This window comes from Hyposmocoma kahamanoa, unplaced genomic scaffold, assembly GCF_003589595.1.
Source record: "Hyposmocoma kahamanoa isolate Upper Pololo Valley unplaced genomic scaffold, ASM358959v1 76, whole genome shotgun sequence".
NCBI classification, from domain to species: Eukaryota; Metazoa; Arthropoda; class Insecta; order Lepidoptera; family Cosmopterigidae; genus Hyposmocoma; species Hyposmocoma kahamanoa.
The window spans coordinates 9,299,882-9,321,950 of record NW_020653900.1 but is presented as its reverse complement, the minus strand read 5'-3'; the positions used below and the strand labels follow the sequence as shown (position 1 = coordinate 9,321,950).

The window sequence follows — 22,069 nt, the reverse complement described above, 5'->3', positions numbered from 1 at the left end:
AACGTCCATACTTCGTTTGGCATTACCCGAAAACATAATACCTTATCTTATGATTAAGGCTACATATCCGAGGTAAGCCTTTAGTAATGCATCTTGGTCTACAACTTTAGGTAGTCTCCACAAAGCGTATGCAAATCTATTTATTCTCATACACAAGATTTCTATGTGTTTTCCCCATGTTATATTATTGTCTATGTATATTCCTAAAAATTTTGTAACTTCCTACTCCTTCAATTTTGTATTCATATAGCTTATGTTATGTTGAGTACATACTTTATTAATTTTGTGTCTAAATTTCATATACACAGTTTTACTCAGATTAATTTGTAGTCTATTATCTTGTAACCATTTTATTACAGATATTAATTTCATTGTTTATTTCTTGGTCAAGTCTATTGTGGTTCTCAATGTCAAAAATTACAGTACTATCATCCGCAAACATTAGCATGGGATATTTTGTAGCAGTGTTCTAGTAATATTTATTTACCTCAAATAATTATACTTGAGACATTACATTTGTATTAAAAGACAGCTTTTCAAGCTTAACATACCTAGTATAATATTCCAATAAATAATTTTATTGGTTTAAAAAATACATATAGAGAAACAAGAGATTGGAATAAAGGAGTGTATTTGTGTAACCTTCAAGGATACACATAGTGTGAACAACAACACCTTCCAGTGAAATTGTGGCATCATTACATTTTCTTGTTCAGGGTTTGATTCAAAACGTGATTGACAATATTGTAATGTAAAGTACATGTCAGACATTTACAAAACTGTGCAAAGGCTACTTTGCTATACTGCTGTATATGATCTAAATATTCTTTAGAGCAAATATGTACTAGCAGACTTACTCCAATAATACGAAAAATAAGTTAGAGATAAACTTTATCTATGCGTTTTTTTTTTCAGTATTTAATTACTTCATTTTAATTTAAACATTAGCAGTAAACAATGACTCATGTAAGTATTACCTAAACGCCCCGGAAGAGATAATAATTTTAGTACATTCAAAACTGAATGCTAAAAGCATGCACATATGGTAGACGGTAGGTATCATTATATTGGTAAAATGTTTTAAAATTAATAACTGAAAGAAAAACAATTGAGTCTAATTAGTCTCACAAGCAAATCATTAAGGAAAAAAAAGAAACAGTAAATTCTAACATATTCGCATACAATTAAATTAAATTTCACAATGCGGAATCCCCTGCAACAACTGCCTCTTTTGGTACCTGAACAACTTTAGTTTTCCAGCTGTAAAACTTATAATAAAAAAATATGTGGTATATTCACAACGAGCTATGGACCTCCTGATCGTCAGTACATCAACACAAATTCATATTCCCTTTTTTCTTAAAGACAGGATCAGATTCATTTCTATTTTAGTTATAACTGTCTTTCAGGCGAAATAAAACATATCATAATTCAGTGCTGCCTATCATTTAGGCAAATATATACAGCTATAAATATGAACATTTATTTAAATATATAAATATAAATAATTATCTAAATATATCATACTTAATTCAAAAGTTGTATTACTATATTAACATAAATATTTAATAAATAGGGAATAAGCAAAAATGTGAACGGAATTAGTAATATAAAGTTTGTTGAAAATGAAGGAAAATGAAAGGAAAATCAAACTCAACAAAGAAAACAAATAGACATTGTTACAATTTTGAAACAATTGTACCGAGAACGGTAGCAGAGCTCACTAATTTGCGTTTTCACACGTTCATAGATTGTGTTTCCCACAGAGAACGATGATATACCCTGATGATTCACCACAAACATGAGAAAAAGTTACATCTCTCTTAACAATGAAATTTTAACTTTCCTGCCTATATTTCCACTTTCCATGAATGGCAATGTCTGCAACATGGTATCAGTGTACTAAAAGCTCAAAATCACTCACCCAAAATATGAAATTCAAAACAAAAATCATGTATTTTACGCAGCCACTGACATAGGTGAAGTTAGGACCTCGCCGTCGATGCATTTTGATTTATTTTTCCATAAAATTATGCACAATTGAAAGGTAATACTATTAGTTTATGTTTAACGTATTGTTTTTATGGTTTTAAACATATAAAACACATTTTTCAAGCTAACAAACGATTTCCGTCCAACTCCATCCGTTCCTCTGTCAACTTTGATACATAGACTATATAATATAAGAAGACTGGATGGATGGATGGGTCGTTACATTGACATTTCTGTAGAAAATGATCATGGTTTTCTTAAGATTTTTCCGAACGAATCTTATCCATCTTCCATCAGATTTAATTTTACTGTTTCAAATAAATTGTTAGAACTAACATAAGCAGAAACTAAAATGACTTTAATAAATGTGGCTCGCTGTCCAAGCACTGAAAATGAAGTATTTCATTAAATTTATATATTTTCTTTAATTTAATTGACACAAAAACCATAACAAAAATCCCTACCACAAGGCAGAACGAAAACAATAATGTCAAAAATGACATTTTTATTTACTGTAAACAAACGTTTGTGGCGAATATGGTGTGTGCCGCGTATTTTCAAGTAAAAAATCGGTAATTAGGTGAATTATCTGTGGCGGCTTTAATTCCCCAAATATCTAATCTCTAATCGAATTGGTAAAACTATTACGTAATACTGATAAACCAAAAAATTTTATGTCACAGCTACGTGGATTGATTTACCGAAATGGATACACGTTGGGTTGTCTTCATTTTTAGGTGCGTACCTATTATTTTTAAAATTGATACTTTGTTAACGGCTTCAATTGCCATAATTGCAGCCTTAAGACCTCCACTGCTGGACATGGCGTCCGCCAAAAGGTCGCCACAAAAACCGATGTCATATCGGGTATTCAGTCCACCTTGTGGTTGGTCTAACTAACGGCGCTAAGTCTTCCCGGACACGATTGCATTTCGAGAACTGTTTGGTTATCTGTTCTATGAGCAATGCGCCCCGCCTATTAAGTTTAACAATCCTTTAGGCTATACACCAATATAGCCTAAAGTATTGCTAAACTTTTATAAATACCAATCTAAGTAACCATACTTAGATTGGTTTTTATATCCTCATGTCAGATCTCGCAAAGATACTCTGGCCTTACCTTCTCCTTTGTTCTCTAGATGACCTTGAGCCTTATGAGGCGTTATCAAATTAGATGCATGTAGAAACGCTGCAGTGGCGCCAGTACCGATTTTCATACAATATTTAGAAGCACAGCTGCAGCCCCACAGTCACTCTATAAGCGTGTCACTTTGGACTAGATATTGTATGAATATTATTTCTTTACACTTCTACAAGCAATAAGACATGCATGTGTCATTGCCACACACACACCCAGCTACTTTGGAGAAAAAATGGTGCAGCTTTACGAACGCTACCCAGCTGAATCAAATTCAACATGTTTCAGAAGTGGGATGGGTGCATAGTTCTTCAGTAGTGCATTATCACAATTTTGGAAGAAGAACACCACCACAGCTCTCCATGTCTGCATTTGTTCTCTTAACCTCTGAAGAACCATAAGGACCAATTTTCTAATTATTTTTGTTAAGAGTTTTGGCTTGGATAGTCCTTTGAGCCATGTCTTCATTTAATTATCAGGATCCTCAATAAATATTTTCCATTGTAATTTTAATACATTATTTTCACTTTCTCTTAAAAATTTAGTGCTCTTGTTTGGGTTTTCGAAATAGTCTTTTAAGCAGCGGGTGTCAATATGTTTCACATTATTGTCAGTTTAAACAAAAACTTTGAATTTTTAGTTAAGTAGTGGAATTTTCAAATAAAATATGATAAAATATTTTGTAGTTTGATTTCAAATAAGGAATATAGTACTAACTTTCTTCATCACTATGTCTTTCTTCATATTTAAAATTAAAATAATTTTTGTAAAAACTGTACTTGTGACTTCAAAAGCCCACCATTTTTCCCTACTTTTCTAATTGTTAAAAAGTTCAGTTGTGGTGTCATAATCACCTGTTGTTTTGTTGTTTTTAAGCTATTTCAGAGCCATACTAATTTTGCAGAGGTTAAGTTTAGGGAGCCCTATCACTTTAACCTAGACATTAAAGTGTTAAGGCTCTTGAGCCGATTGCTAGATTTGAGGCAAGTCACATTGACAAGTATAATTAAATTGTCCTAAGAATTTGTGAACCATTCAAAAGCTCGGGTTTGTATGTCACAATCCTGTCTTTAGTTTTAATCTTCCCAATAGACAGATCTCTTGGTGCCGCTGTTTTTGTCTGTTGTCTCAGACTTTGAGATCTGCAGCCATCATTAGAATGCTGTATCACGTAGCTGAACCCAAACAGCTGTGAGCTAAGGATGTTTTAAACTACTTTAAGAATGTTATTTTTCACCTACAACTAACACAATAAAGTAAATCCCAAATTCAATAACTATCTGATGTCTTTTGTCAGGAACTATTTATAGCATTAATCTAGTAACCATATTTTATATTAACATCTAGCTTGAGTTAAATTTGACTTACTCATTCGTAACAAGCTTGCTTCATCTGGCAATACTTTATATATTTTCTCATTTCAGTCTTCTATCAGCGACGTGTGGTTGGGCTGAGAAACAAAGGAAGTTTAAAGATGACTTCCTCTTTGGTGTCTCCACATCAGCTTATCAGATTGAGGGAGGATGGAATGAAGACGGTTTGTTTTCAAATTAACTTTAAGTCTATTGATTATTTGAATTACTTATCATATGGCGCTTATTGCTATCCTAAACAACAAATGGTGTAACTTAATGGTATTATTTTTTAACCAACTTGAAAAAAAAGAAGGTGGTTCTCGGAATAACTGTTTTTTTTGTGTGTGTTACACGATTACTCCAGCATTTGTGAACCGATTTTGATGATTCTTGTTTTGTTAGAAATGGGGTAAGAGGTTGTTAGTAAAGAGGGATGATCAAATTCTGGACTGTTAATATGATTAAAATTTTACACAGCATTCATTTGAAATAAGCATTTGATATTTCAATACGAAAACACAAATTGCAAATCCAATTAACAACCTATGGAATTTTTCTTATGTGCAGGAAAAGGGGAAAGTATATGGGACCACCACCTCCACAAGCACCCCGAAGTAGTAATTGACTTTGTGAATGGGGATGTGGCCTGTGACTCCTACCATCTTTACAAGAGAGATGTGGAGATGCTCCGGGAACTTGGAGTGGATTTCTATCGGTTCTCAATCTCTTGGAGTAGAGTATTGCCTACAGGTAATTTAGTCTTTAATTTCTTAAAAACATTGATTCATGAACTCATCCAACATGATAAAGCCTGTTTGTCAGGTAACATTTAGTAGCAATAGAGCTCAATGTGAAAGAGTTCGTGGTACTGCCACCTTACCCATTTCTGCCGCCAAGCAGTAGTAGTGTCAGCATTACTGTGTTCCGATTTTGAAGGGTAAGTACCACAAATACAAGTTTATGTCAGGTTTGTACCACAAGTGCTTCAGTTACATTGAGATCGGAGCAACATATGTGATGTTGTCTAATATTTATAAATATATATATATGTGTGCTTTCGGAAATCCAATGATTACGAGAGACATAGAAGCACTGTAATTAATTATCCTCTGAAAGAACAGATAATTTATTTACTTAATTTGTGGAATTTTCTTTTCAGGTTTGCCCAACACTATAAACGAGGCTGGTTTCGCGTACTACGATAATCTGATAGATGAACTGTTGAAGTACAACATTATACCCATGGTTACTTTGTACCACTTTGAATTGCCGCAGCGGCTGCAGTTGCTTGGTGGTTGGAGTAATCCCCTGTCTGTGCAATGGTAAGGACAGCACTATACGGCTTGTAGGCTGATTGTAGAAACATCGTGATTTAAGAAAAATAACTTTATTTCAGACTTCGAAAGTGATCGGTCCATACTAAATTAAAATGTTAAGGAACTAAGTGTTAGTATACAATAAAAATCAAAAAGTGAAATTTGAAATATAAAATCAGAAACATTAACATTAAAACATTCATATCTAAAAGTGCAATGACGTCCACCGGGCCAACATTGGGCTGTCCCAGCGGTTCGCAAACGTGCTATGTGGTCATAGCGCGCGTAGGCGGGCCTCCAGTGAGGCACACCTCTTCCTCATCACGGCTGCGAAACCGTCAATCCTCGCTTCGGCGAACATGCCGAACGCGCTGCACCACCGCGGCAGCAGCAACAACACCCGGAACGCGTTGTTGTATTGCGCCGCGAAGTTCATTGTAGGCCCTCTGCGTGTAGTCCACCCACAAGCCGCACGAGTAAAAGGAGACATAAAAAGCTTTAAACAAAGTAATTTGCCTGGTCCGTTTCTCTTACTGTAAACACAAATAAACATAATTTACAATTTTGAATTTTTTGACTTAGTGAAGATGACTGTCAAGAACAGCCAGTTTATTTTTAATTAACCGACTTCAAAAAAAAGTAGGAGGTTATACGTTCGGCTGTATATGTATGTTTTATATATGTTTTCCGATTTCTTCGTCCATTATGGACCGATTTAGAAAATTCTTTTTTGTTTGAAAGGGTGCACTTTCATGGTGGTCCCATTGTCATCAAGTCAGAATCTGATGAAGGGATCCCATGGAAATCGAGGAAAACCCTCAAATTTTATAGGCATGGCAGTGTACTCACCGATTTCTCCGTCAAATGTGGACCGATTTTGAAATTTCATCCTTTTTTGTTTGAAAGAGTACACTCTTGAGGTGGTTCCTGATACCGACGGACTAGTTCCGGGTTCGTTTCGGCTATCACAAATTACTAATTATTTTCCGCAAATAAAGACGACTCTTCACTTAACACAATACACGTAATCAATAAATCATCGTCACCATGACAACCAGAAAAAAGTATAAAATGTACAAAGGAGACCGTAACAGTCCCATTGTCACTAAGAAGTCAGAATCTGATGAGGGATCCCATGGAAATCGAAAAAAGCCAACAAGTGAACTTTTGAGGTCGGTTTTTTTTTTCAATGAAAAAGTTATTGTACCTCGTTTTAATACTTTGTCTATCTTCGTTGAAACTACTGTTTTCAAGAATATAAATTACATCTTTATAAATTTACTAGTGTAATTTATGTAGATTCTTCTTCTTGATACGTACTGGCGATGTCCTCTTAGAATTTCGTAATTATCGGGTTTTGCGCTTAGTAATTTTATGGGTTTCTGTATGATCTATTCAACGAGTATTGTGGAAGTACTATCTGAGAGTATAAGCTAGTGTTGTATGCGACGATTTCAAAGTAATTATAATGCCAACGGTAGCCCCAGATTGTCGATTACGACAGTAAGTCGATTAAGACAGTTTCGAAGAAATATACAGGGTGTAAAAATTGTCTTTGTTATTTTGTTTCTTGGATATTTATATGGAACATTTAGAGAAAAGCATTCGTGTGATGTATAAATGGGTTGATGATGGAGCACCATTTTATTGTTGTTGATGGTATATTTTACAAACTACATTTTACAGGTTCCAAGATTACGCCGGACAAGTATTTAAAAGGTACGCAAACAAAGTGAAATATTGGATAACTATCAACCAGCCTTCAGTTTGTATGGAGCCCTATGCGCCGCCTGCTTTGGGCGACGAGGACGCCGTTGGAGCGTATATTTGTGTGAAACATATCTTGCTCGCACATGCGGCTGCTTATCGCTTATATGAGAAGGAGTATAAGAAGAAATATAAAGGTATTTTTATTTATTTTAACTTCTTTTAAGTTGCGTTTTTCCTTATATTTTTCCTTAATAATTATAAAGTGCTAGACAGATATTAAAATCTGCTCTTAAACTAATACCCTGTATTATGAGTATCATGCCCAGAACTCCGAAGCCATAACCAATTAAAAAAATATGTTTTCCCAAATTGGTCCTACCGTGAATCAAACCCGAGACTTAGGGCGCCTGTCCATGCTAAGAAAAGTCACCGTGTCTATGCAAGAATTTGTGCCGTTTCTACACACGAACTGTGTACACTGCCTCGGCGCCGGACAAGAAAAAAAACCTTGTCTACCCCCGACACGACGCGCTCTGCCGCTTTTGTATGGGGCGGGGTGAGGTGCATTGTCAGTAAACGAACGTTTATGCGCGTCGACGGGTGTTGCTTAGTAGTCAACATATAGAACAACATATTTCTTCCTACAGTAGGCAGTAAAACGACAGCTACCTGAAAGACTCGTAATGCACTGACACATGTTACCCTACACACGTCTGTCCGAAAGCATTCGTTTCGTGCACATACTCATCATCTTCTCGTCAGCAACAGACACGACATTTTTTGTGGCTAGATCCGACAAGTTTACTAGCACATGGGACTTGTCAACTTATGTCTCAGGGTGACGGGCGCTATGACACTGCCCCTAAGATCTTTGCGATTTAAAACTCTGAGTGGCACTGCAGTGTTATAGACAGGCGTGCAGCTTACTATCAGGCGCACGACTTGTCCGTCACGTCACTAGATATTATAAAAAAAAATGCAATTAATATTCCTTTAATAACACCTATGCTCCGACTTATATATCCAAAGTAAAATAATTATACCCAGCATGAAACAGGCCTACTTACACCAATCCAGTTGAGAAATGTAATCTGCTAAATTTGTTCTACATTCAATCTAGGTTATCTCACGGTTATTACATTTCAATTGATTACAAATAAAAAATCATTTCACGTAATGCTGTTAACTTTTAATCGCTGAGTCACCGAAGACGTTGTTTTCAATTCCAGGTCAAGTTGGTATATCGTTATCTTTGAACCTATACGACCCGGTCGATAACAGAACTGAAAGTGAAGAGGCTGCTGAACGAGCACGACAATTCGCGGTGAGTACGTTACTAAATAAATATTCATCATAGGTTGCCTATCCAAATCGCATTATATTGAAAATTTGAAAACTAATAAAAAAAATTGTTTTTTCGTCACACTTGCTCGTAAACAGTGTCATGACATGTGGGCAAAGTCGACCGTAATGTCCTAAATTATGCACACGGGCTTTTTCATTACATTATATGATTTTTATAGATTTTTTTACGTCAAATTAAGCAAAAAGTTTTTATTCTCGAAAAATCGGAACGTATATTTCGCATAAACTTGAACCATAAAAAAAACTCAACATTTGCAATTTAACTAAATTTTACTAAATTTATTTTATGAATTCAAATTCTGCTGTATTTATTGAATTTCGAAATTGTTTGTTTCATATTTTAATACATTGTGGTTGCATGCGTCTGTGCCTTTTATAACATTTTAGTTCGAGTTGTATTATTTCTGGAAGAATAGCTAGCAATCTGTTAAAAAAAATACAAAAAACCCGCCATTTGCAAAGTCCGTAAATGTTGGGAAAAAAAATGGCGGGTTTTAGTACTTACAATTTTTCCATACGTTAAATTTTTAGTTTACATATTATTACGTTATGAGTTTCCTAATTATTTGTTACCTGTTTAAGCTGATGGCTCTATAGGCAATGCTCAATAAATAAATAAGTAATAATACATAGGGCGCACTATAAGTTTCCGGAACTGGCCACTTACATAAAGAATATTTAAAATGTAATTACGACATTTGAAAATGGAACTCTTTGGCTGTAGAATACAGTTTGTTTCATCTGACTGTCACTTGTTTTTACATTGTGGCGTCATTTTAGAAATTGGTTGTCTACGTCACCATGGATTTAACTCCGGGAAGCTCCGCTGAGCTGTTAACAGCTCGGCGCAGCTTCCCTCGGCTTCAAACTGCTTTTGGCGATGAAGTACCATATACGACGACTATTTATAGCTGGTTTGCAGAATTCAAACGCGGTCGTGTGAATCTCACTGACGAATTTCGTGATGGTCGCCCGTCCACTGCTGTGAACAACAAAAACATCGATGCTGTGCGCCGTATAATCAAAACAGACAGGCATGTGACATACCATGAGATTCGGTGAGATTCGGGCATATTTAGGCATAGGCATGAGTCAAATACAATCAATAAATACTATACAAACATTTGGGTGTGAAAAAGCTATGCTCTCGGTGGATCCCACACAGTTTGACTGAGGCTCGAAAAACGGATTGCGTCACTTGGTGCAATGCCATGCTTACCAGATTCAACGAAGGGGCTTCAAATTAGGTGTGGGACATAGTAACAGGTGATGAAACATGGATTTATAGTTACAATCCCAAAACAAAGCAGCAATCAAGCGTATGGGCCTTTCGAGATGAGCCGAAACCAACGAAAGTAGCGCGCGTGCAAAATGTCTCTAAGCGGATGATTGCTTCTTTTTTTAATAAAACTGGACACGTGGCTACTGTTGCTTTGGAGAATCGTTGTACAGTGAATAGTGATTGGTACACGACCATTTGTTTGCTGGAAGTTATTGACAAACTCCGTAAAAATAACCGTAAACGCTGTATCATCTTACACCACGGTAATGCCAGTTCTCACACGGCCAGACAGACAAATGAATTTTTGAAGGTGAACAACGTTGACTTTATGAGCCATCCCGCGTACAGTCCCGACCTGGCACTTTGTGACTTTTATTTATTTCCAAAAATTAAGAACCAGCTACGCGCTCAACGTCTTCATTTACGACGTCTTTATTTTAAATTTTCATCACCTGAAGAGGCTGTCATTAGTATGAAAAATATGTTTCAGAGATTGTCACGGAGGAGTGGCATAAATGTCTTCAAAATTGGTTCATTCGTATGAAAAAGTGCATTAACGCTAACGGAGAATATTTGAGAAACAATAAATTCATTTCTGACCTTTTATAATATTTTTTTCTTATTTATTCCGGAAACTTATAGTGCGCCACACGTAATAACGTGAATGATGTTAAGCGATATTAATTAATCATATACAGCCTGACTTCACCCACTGCTGGGTATAGGTCTCCCAAGTTTCTGTGCCACTCCCCACGGTCCCCAATTCCTGCGACGTCATCCGTCCATCTCGCCGCTAGACGCCCGACGTTCCTGTATCCAGTCCTTAGACGCCACTCAGTTATCGCCTCCTACTCCTACTCCATCTGTCATCTTGTCTCCGCAGCAGGTGCCCGGTCCAGCTCCACTTTAGCTTCGTAATGCGGTTCCGCACGTATTTTACCTTTGTTCGACTTTCAATCTGGACATTGGGAACACGGTCTAAAGACTGGATACCGATGATGACACCCTCCGTAGCTCTCTGTGTAACTCTCCTCCTATACACAGCGTCTTGCGTGAGCGTCCGTCCATGCCGTCATAGTAGGCAGAAAACACTGATTATACAGACTGGTCTTCAGACATTGTGGAATTTTCGTCCAACTTGCCAAACGTGGCCCACCCAAGCTGAATTCTTCTGGTGATCTCCTTCATTTGATGTTTCTTGCCAAAAGATAAAACATCCGAGATAAACGTATTGATCGACATTCTGCAACATCTCACTTCCAACTGTGACACTTGGTTTTGTGACGTTGGAGATGTTCGCCATAACCTTAGTCTTGGACATATTCATCTTGAGGCCCACCCACATAGAAGCATCATACAGTTGTTGCAGCATACGCTGGAGATCGTTAAATTTGTCTGCGAAGAGTACTAGGTCGTCTGCAAACCGTAAATGAGACCGGAAGACTCCATTGATGTTAACGCCACATTTCGTCCAATCAAGTGTTTTACTTCGTCTTCTAGAACAGCAGTTTTACCTGCCACTACAACACCATATTTATTAATACAGGAAATAAATTATCGTTGTATCTATTTCCTCGCAAATGTGATAAAAAAGTTTGCGAACTATAATTGATAATTTCTTATGTACCGCCGCCCTTAATATACAATGTACTATTAACCCAACAATATGCGGGACGCGGTGTAGCATCTAAAGCTTGGGGAGAATGACCTTTCTCGTTACTTTTTTATTTTTTGATAATATACAGTTTTAAAGGATTATTTTTTAAGACAATTTATATTATATAAATAACAGCCATATCTAAAACGGAAAGAACATTTTTAAGTTGACAATTGTTTCAAACTTGCAGTCCGGTCTATACCTCAACCCGATATGGTCGAAGGAAGGCGGCTTCCCTTCTGTTGTAAAAGAATTAGTCGCTAAGGTAAGCAAAAAAGAAGGATTTCCAAAGTCGCGGTTGCCTGAATTCACTGAAGAAGAAAATAAGGCCTTGAAAGGTAATTTTCCACGGTTTTATTTACAGATCTGCTTAACCCTGATATGTGTAGATATAGCCATTTGTACACACATCAGAATTGTCTAGGGAACAAACACATTTTTGTCAGTTACTTAAAATCAGGTTTTATCATAGCACATTTTTTTAATACCAATGGATTTTTTGGTGAATTTTATGATGTGAATTTGAAATTAATTTTGAATAAAAAAATTCATTATTGTTAAAAAAATCATTAATAGACCAAATTTTTAGTAATTAGCACAAACGTGCTTGATCCCTAGACACTTTTGATGTGTGTATATAGCAATCGATAGTGTGTCTTTTTTGAAGATGGAGTAAAATTACTTTTGTAGGGTTTTATCTATAGATTGGTAAAGAATGTAAAATTTTGGCAAAAATGCCTGAATTCAATACGTTACTTTCACAATTGGTTCAGTAACTCAGTTGGGAGAGCGTTTGCCACGGTATGCTGAAGGTGCTGGTTCGAATCCAGCCGGGGAATCTCCAGAAGGAATTTTTCTTAGTGTTCGATCTTTGTATTAATAATTATAACAAACTATTGGTGTAATTTCACAAAAAAATATTTGATTATCATAAACAAGCAGTAGCTTAAAAAAATGATGTTTTCAAGTGTAAAAAGTTTACCTATGGAATAAATGATTATTTGATTTTGACTTCTCGAGGATGCGCCAAATGTGTACTGACAATCACGCTTCGCCCACCTCATCCTATTCGCAATTTCAGGCTCAGCTGACTTCCTCGGTATGAATCACTACACTACATTTTTGGTTTACCCAGAGAGTGAGAAGAATGTTGGGGAACTTTGGTACATAGGAGATCTTGATGTCAGAATTACAAGGGGCGAAAAGTGGGAGGAGGCTATGAGTCCTTGGCTTAAGGTTCGTTATTACATATCTGGTTCTTTTCATCATCATTATCAATCCATATTATAAAAAATTAGAAACACCACTTCTTGCACTATTCGTTTATTAGTATTTTCAACGAAAAATTGACACCACAACTGAATATTTCACGAATATCATGCAGTTTTCATTACCTCCCCCTACCCTACTACGTGACTGATAGGACTAAACATTTGTACATTAAAACTACAACTAAATTTACTTATAGTAATAATGATAATATATAATTAACGTGATTTTATTTTTATTTTATTTTATTCAATGAAAAAAGTTTCAACAGCACACTTAAACTTATTTGACAAATGTGTTTAAGCAGTACAAAAGCCAATTACAGAAACTCACTATGTATACAAAATATGTGATATTATTATTACAACATTGGCTAGAAAAATAAATTTTAATTGGTACAATAAAAACTGAATTTATAAGTAACTGTAAATTTCTGATATCAATTGTCGTGTATAGGTTTGTGTAAGTATATGTGTGTGTATGTGTGTATATGTGATGCAGCGTGAGTGTCTAGTTCGCCTCCCCCTATTTCCTCAGAGAATGTGCTAGCCAGGTAAAACTAACAAAGAAAGAAACTGCTCGCATCTTTAGTGCTTGCAACTCGGCTTACATGGCGCACGAAATTGACGCAAATAAAACTGTTTAAGAAAGTAAAATGGTTCAATTATAATAATTGAGTTAAATTCAAAGAAATACATTTTTTAAATTAATTAATTTATTTATTTATACCTCTGATGTTTCCAAGCAAAGCAGTTTTAAATGTAGTTCTAGACATAGAAAACAGGTCAATGTCAGAAAAATACTTGTTGTATGTTTTAGGCAATTTCACAGTTATGTCGTCAGCCTTGTAGTTTGTCCGGACAAGCGGTACGTGAAAAAGCTGCGTATGACGTGACCTTTTCTTAAGAGCTTTTAAGCTGATTATCCTGTTAACTAATTCTGTACAATCTAATTTTCCTGAATATATATCGTACAAAACAGCCATATCTTGCATACGACGTCTATCGCTAAGTGTAGTGAGGCCATGTTTACTACACGACTTCCTGTAATCGCTTATGTTATTAGTTCGAAAATTTAAATATTTTATGAATTTTATTTGCAGGCGTTCAATAGCGTGTTCGTATCTAATATACTGTGGGTTCCATATAGTGCAGCAGTATTCAAGAATGCTTCGAACATATGCACAGTACAACACTTTTATACAGGAAGCATTCCTGAAATCCTTGGTCACTCTAAAAATGAACCCCAAATTGTTATATGCCTTGTTGGTTATGTTCTCAAAATGATTAGCGAAAGTTAGTTTTGAGTCCAAATAAACACCTAAATCCCACGACATCCACCTTGCTCAGAAATGTGTTATTCAATTTGAAATCGTATTCAATGCCTTTTTTGCGTCTTGTGAACTGTATATGCATACACTTTGCCGCGTTAACAGTAATTCTGTTAGTAACGTAATACTGCGAAAGCCGATTTAAATCATCTTGCAGTTTTAAGCAATCTTCTCGGGATTTGACCGTCATATAAATTTTTGTGTCATCAGCATAAAGTAAAAAAAGTGCATACTTAAAACAGGAGCTAATGTCACTAATAAAAGCTATGTAGAATAAAGGACCGAGTAGTGAGCCTTGTGGTACGCCGGAAGGTATACTGATGAAGTCAGAGCGATTTCCACCTATAACTACAGCTTGTTTCCTATTTGAAATATACGATTTAATCCATCTGTACAGGTCTCCACGTATTCCCAGCTGAAAAAGCTTCCGCAAAAGTATAATGTGATCTACGCGGTCGAAAGCTTTTTCGAAGTCCGTATAGACCTCATCAACCTGAGAATGAGTACCCATATACCGGTGCAAGTCACTCATATAAATGCCTAAATTTGAGACTGTTTATCGTCCTCCTACAAAACCATGCTGCTCATCAGGTATACTCTGTTTTAATATGGGATAAATACTTTTGTAAATGACCCTTTCTAAACATTTTGCAAAAACATTCATAATGGATATTGGTCGGTAATTCTCTATTCTGCATTTTGAATCCTTTTTGTGAATAGGAACAATGTGGGCTTCTTTCCACTTTGAGGGAAAAACTCCATTTGATATAGAACGGTTAAAAATGATACTCAAAGGAAAAGAGAGGGAGACACGGCGCAATTATTTATAAATTAAGGCGGGATCTGATCACTACCAGCAGACTTCCTAACATCCAGCGCAGAAAGCAGCCTAGAAATTTCATTTTGAGAGACCGATAAAGAATGTATTAAATCACGAGTACTAAGTGAAGGTTGCTCTTCGTTTTGGGTAACACTTTGCTGGTGGAATAAACGTTTTCTCGAAATAATGATTGAATGCGGAGCAATTAGTATCGCCGTCCACCAACTGCCTACCCTTGTATGTCATTAAACCTTGATAAGCTGTGTTCCACTTGCGTTTAGAGTTAATGTACGACCAAAGTAATTTAGGGTTAGATTTGATGTTATCCTGGCAACGTAATATATATTTTTGATAACATTTGCTTTGCTTAATCTTCATCCTTTTTCTCAATAAAGAAAAAGTATCGTACTTCAGTTGATTACCATAGCGCTTCCATCGACGATGCGCATTAACTTTTTCGTTTAATAAGCAAACAAGCGCACGATTGTACCATACTGGATATTCGTTCAACCGATTACTATCTTTAATAGGAACAAACTTATCAATGATGCCATATAAAACAGAGTAAAAGCTATCAATGGACTCGTCAATCGCACCAGATGAAAGCAATTCCACCCAATCAACATTGCTAAGTTCCATATTAATGCCATCATAGTTCGCCTTATGAAATAAGAATTTCTTCCTAGGACACTTTGACTAACGACTCACCAACAAATCACTCGCATCAACAATAAGAGTAGTGTGATGAACGTCCTCTTTTACAAGTGCGAAAGATGTCCACGTCTAAGTTGCTAAAGAAAAGATCTAATGTATTTCCTGTATTATTTGTGAATTTGTTACTTTGATGAAGTCCCAAGAAATTTACTTGATTTATTAAGTGTATTCCTGAATTTAGAAGATCGACGCTACCTTTTTTTAAGTGTCGGCCCCGACGGATTCCACGCTATATTAAATAAATTGAAATCGCCTGCAAATGTAAACAAATCATCTGTGAACTTACCAGCGACGTCGGTAATCAAGTGTACGCAGTCATTTATACGAGAGGGTAACAAGTGCCCCGGCGCCATGTAAGCCAATGCTATATGCAGATCTTGTTTTAAGCCTATTGTTTGGCCGTCCACGGTGACCCATGCGCATTCTATGTGATCGTGTTGCCATTCGATGCGAGCGCGCACGCTCAGTTTTCGGTTGCACATGATCATAACCCCACCTCCGTTCGATCCGCGATCGCGGCGGAATATCTCATATCTGTGATCTGATAGTTCGGAATCTAAAACACTGTCATTTAGCCAAGTCTCTCTTAAAAGAATAATGTCATGGTCCACGTTGAGCAAGTTATTGTAGAATTCTAATGTTTTAGTTCGAAGACCACGAACATTTTGATAGAAAATATTTAGTTTATGACCGATGTCTTTATGAAATCTGTGCCTTTAAGCAATATAGATACGCTTGGGAATAAATTGTTATGATTTATGTTTACATCTGAAAAACGACAACGTTAAAGTAAGATATGCGAGTTTCATTTTTAAATGCTCTGGGATAAAACAGTGGCATTATGTTTAACAAAAGGTGAAAATAATATAAATGGGTTAATTCGGAGGAGGTTGTGTTTATGTGTAGTGTAAAGTGTAAATATGTGTATGTATGATTATGATGTAAGTATGAAACGTGTAACAAAAACGAAGTTAAACTATAACAATTTGAACAAGTGATTCCATTACTATTACTATGACAACTTATTAGGGCAGAATACATAATTAAATTATCTTTTTTAGATCTTCTTCGCAGGATATTAGAATATACGGTGAATTTTCGGCTTTTCGTGCATAAATCAGCAGTTTTTTGTCCACACAACTTTATAATTACAGTCTTTAGCTTTCGCTTTACAACTATTTAGTAATTGCTTATTTTTTACAGTTAAATGTTCATTAATGTAAATAGTTTTGAGCTCACCTTTCATTCCAATATCCCTCGAAGTGATGCCACCAGAATTACGAGCAGTTGACAACAATGCGTCCTTTTTGATACGATTTTGGAAGCGTACTATTATAATACGCGACTTTCCCTTAACTTGTCTCTTATCAAGCTAAGACGAACGGAATCCAAGTCCTGAGAGCCTAGTGGCACGCCTAAATGTTTAGCGATATTATTTAGTGATATATAATTAATGAACAATAATCATCAGGCTGTATAATTAACTTCCTAAACGGTAATATTTAACATCACATGGCTACTAAAGTCCTATATCATGACTTGTTCAAATCAACAACTGTACGCATTATCTATCTTCAATATTATGTTTATTACAAATACATTATATGAGTATGATTAAAATTATAAAATTCTTACAATTGCTGGGCACAAAGGAGAACCTCTAAAGTGAAGATTTAGCATTAAGCACGCCTTAAACCAGGATTTTTTAACCTATGTTACATGGTCTACTAAGAGGTCCGTGTTATGAACACCGGGGGTTCCGGGCGAGCCTACCTAATATTATGTATTAATATAAAAATTGGTATACAATATGTTGTGAGTAAGTAGGTACTGTGCACGTGACCTTTATAAAATTGATATACTTTTAGTGGTAAGTAAATAGGTACTGTGCACGTGACCTTTTTGAATTTTCGCGCCCTTTGACGGCCATCCATTATTAGAGCGAGCGAAACGCCCGTACCTTCGACATCAAAGCAACTCCCGAGCCTTTCCTTTTTATTTTATTTATTAAACTTTATTGTTTTTTATTTATTAACTATCAGGCGCACTTGTTCGTCCCGTCACTTGATATTATAACAAAAATATTATTTTACTCTATTCTTTTCCAATCGTTTCTTTGAGTAGGTAGGCTATAGTTTGCGTCACAGACAAACGCCGCTCTTCTTCTGAATTAATCCCTTAATCACTGACAACGACATTCACGACTTGTAGACCATTGATATTATTTTTTTATTTTTTATTTTTAGTCGGCCCCCTACGGACTCTACAAAGCGTGTCTCTACTTAAATAAACACTATGACTACCCACAAATTATAATAACGGAACACGGTTGGTCAACTGACACCGGTTTGAATGACACAGGCAGGATTACCGTCATGAAGGAGTATTTTAAAGCGTTGCTATTGGCTATTGAAGACGGCACGGAGGTGAAAGGATATTCTTATTGGAGCTTGATGGATAACCTCGAATGGATTTCCGGTATTATGTAAGTTTTGAATTTTTTAATTCCGTAGCAAAGTAGGACTCAAGAGTTCGTTCAGGTAAGTACTGCCATCTTATTTAATACTGCCGCCAAGCATAATTCTAGAAGCGCATCGGTTGCTGTCTTTTCTCTTTCACACAGACTCTGCATAAAGTTGATACTACCAATAGGTTGAGTTACTTGTTAAATACGCCAAGTTCTCCTTTGATGCCAGTACGTAATGCTAATTGGCTTACGTTTAGTCGTATTAAGGACGTGGTTGGGTTATTGTTTTTTTCAGTAGCAATAGAGCTCCTTGCGACAGAGTTCGTCCAAGTACTGCCACCTTACCTATTTCTGCCGCTAAGCAATAATGTGAACATTACCGTGTTTTGGTTTTGAGGATAAGGGTGCTAGTGAATTTACAGGCACATGGGACTTGTCAACTTACTCTCAGGGTGACGGGTGCAGTGGCAGTGCACCTCAGACCTTTGCGATTTAAAATTCTTAAGTGGCACGGCATCTGCCGTTCTTGACAGTCTTCTTCACAAAGTATAATAAAGTTTCGGTTAATATTCAAAATTGAAGCATTGGGAACAACAAGAGCGTTCGGCACCAAAACACGTTTTGATGTTATTGCATCAAATCATGTAAAACACTATTTTGTAACAAAAACTCATTTCGATCTCCCTTCTAGATGGCGTAATTTTTATTCATTTAGATTAGAAGGTGGCGCGCCGCCCTTGTGGCATAGATTATTTGCTTTTGAATTTCGGATACGTAACCACCTGCAGTTTGTAAAAACTTATTTTAATGTAAAAAAATCTCTGAAACGAGCAAATTCGTCCTCAACATGTTGCGTTTAGGAGGCCAGTGAGACCTGCTGAAGATTAAAAAACGTTTAAATTTTTTTCAATGTGCAATTTATTTTCTTAAAAACCTATAATAAAACGAACGCCCTATTAATTTACCGGTTTGGTGCAACATAAGCGGATAATACAAGGTAAAAAAATATATTTTCAAATATTTCTAAATGTTTTAAATTTAAAATAATAATAACACCTGAATCTTTTAGCTAAATCATAGGACAAATAAATAACAAAGTATATAAGAGTCATATTAAAAATATATAAGACATAAAACTTTATTTTCTATTTTCTCGAGTGTAACTTTTACGTGATGCGGCCTTGTTACACCCAATGCTTCAATTTGCCATTCACGGGATTTAAAACTATAGTGAAACAAAAACTTTTCACTTTACAAAGTTGTCGTTTATGCTTATAAACCCTCGGTATAAATATAGATAAATAAGAGTAAGTTTTATTATTCATATATTATTTAATCTGTCTTTTAGGGAACGTTTCGGCCTATACGAAGTGGATTTCCACTCGGAAAACAAAACACGCACAGCACGAAAATCGGCCCTCTTCTACAAACACACAATTGAGAAAAAAATTATTGATGAAAGCTGGGACATTGATGACAAGGACTTCAAGATAGAAATATCGGATAGACGAATGAAGAAGAAGAAAGATGAGCTGTAATGAAACTTGAACCATAAGAACATTAACCCAAATTACTACATATGCTTTTAAAGTGACAAACGTATGGTTGAGATGGGGATAAAAATAAAACTCACGGTTGCATGACCACAACTAATTTATATTTCATACCTTTGGTATAATAAAGCGGTTCGTTCTCACTAGTTCTATTGAGTAGTTCTATTATAGAACTACTGGGACGAGAAAGTCCCAGCAGTTCTATTCAATTATATTTCATGAATAACAGAACTAGTGGGGAAAAACATTCCAAGTAGTTACTAGTTGGTTTAGTTGTATTTTTATCCCGAAAATGGTAGTTGAAATCTTACTTCTATTTTTTTTTTGGATACTTTTTGTGTGAATGTTCGGGATATTATCGCGTAACGTACATACAAAAAAATTACAGTTGAATTGAGAACCTTCTCCTTTTTTTGAAGTCGGTTAATAATCATTTGAAAAGAAGTTACCTGATTTTATTTATTATTTTCGGGATACACATATAACTTAGCCAATGTAACTACTAAGAATTATTTTTTGACACTAGTTCTAATATTCTTCAAATATAATTTAATAGAACTGTTCAATAAAACTAGTGCGAACGAACTTAATAAAGCCACATGTGATCATACGTCAAAAGTGTTTTTATCACATGAAACTCGTAAAAATAGACGAAATACACGAAACAAATTATAAACATATATGTGAAAATAACTCCTCTATTAAAGCATAAAAAAGTTGTGCACCATTTCAATCGTAGAATTTTTAAACTACTCTTCTCAAAAGTTGCCGTTTTGCAGTTGTGGCCTTATTACACCTAGGCTGCTATTTCCATTGTGTCAAATATAAAATGTACAAGGCATTGTCTATGTACAGAATTATTATATTTCTCTGCATGAATTATAAATGATAATGAATCATTTGACAGAGGGGGAAAGGACTCGCCGATGCCTCTTCATTTTTAGTTTAGGTTTAATGTTCTAAGTCTAATGCGTTACTTTCCAATAAAACAATATCTCTATTTAAAGTACTATACAGTCATCAAAAAAGTTTGTGAACACCAGATGCCACCTTCCGTAACATTTCTGGTACAGTCGACGCTTAGACGATCTTTTGGTTCTGATAGCCTTCTTACGCATTCAACAGAAGAGTGTAAAGGAATTCCAGCTTTTCGGTTGAAATTTATATGTATGTAATGTAATTAAAAAATCAAATTGGCTTAAAACGTTTGTTGAGACGTCGTTCAGTAATGATGCAATGAGGAAGTCACACCAAAAGGAATTTTACGGTTTACCGGTTAAAGGTTAACATTGTTTTTGCACCATTCTTCACGCTGATCTATTCAGAAAAAGTAGACATTTAGGGAATCAGGTATCTTAGGATATCGACTGTACCATTACTTTATCGTTCTTCTAATATGGACTCATCGATTGTCAATGTGGCGATAATGTACAGCCATTTGTTTTCTTCTCCAGTTTTTACCGGCAGTGATCGTAAACCTTTATGTGTTATCACAAAACATGTATAATTCCTAATGAGTTAATAAACACTTATATATTTATACATATTCGTATACAGGTTGGTATAAAAAGGTCTGACAATATTTCATCTATGGTCATCGTAATTATAGTAACAAAAGAACTACATAGGAAATGAAACTATTTTTCCGGATTCAAATCGCGTATATTTGTTTTTTCAAACAAACCGACGTTTCTGGCCCTTTACAGGTCCCATGGTCACGTTCATGGTAACTGAGGTGGTACTGTCTTCAAACAGTTATGTCTAATATTAATGCAAACCACCCTATTTTTTCACTATAATTACAATAGTTATTAATTAAACACCTTATTTTTAATTTTACAAAGAAAACATTCCAATTTACGCTACATTAAGTTTTACAAATTATTTTATTGAATGAATTTTTATTAAGTTTAATTAATTATTTATAGAAATTAGAATAAACTAAAACATATTAGTTAGTACTGCAGTCTTATGTCTGTTTGGGATTTTTCATTAGAGGAAATCCGGAAAAATAGTTTTATTTCCTATGTGTAACAATCGCGAAAACCTAAGAACTCGAAAATAACTACATTTTTTTTTGTATTTGATGAGGCGTGTGAAC

General features: G+C 35.5%; 1 protein-coding gene across 1 annotated transcript; it reads left to right on the top strand.

The window, feature by feature from the left end:
* The first annotated feature begins 2,682 nt into the window (after positions 1–2,682).
* On the top strand, positions 2,683–20,099 carry LOC113232409 (myrosinase 1-like). Its single transcript, XM_026467116.1, has 10 exons — positions 2,683–2,729; positions 4,555–4,667; positions 5,053–5,235; positions 5,645–5,807; positions 7,488–7,705; positions 8,741–8,835; positions 12,006–12,153; positions 12,897–13,051; positions 18,195–18,433; positions 19,764–20,099. The coding sequence occupies exons 1-10, from the start codon at positions 2,698–2,700 to the stop codon at positions 19,951–19,953; spliced, it is 1,536 nt and encodes a 511-aa protein (XP_026322901.1). The 5' UTR covers positions 2,683–2,697; the 3' UTR covers positions 19,954–20,099.
* Positions 20,100–22,069: the final 1,970 nt, after the last annotated feature.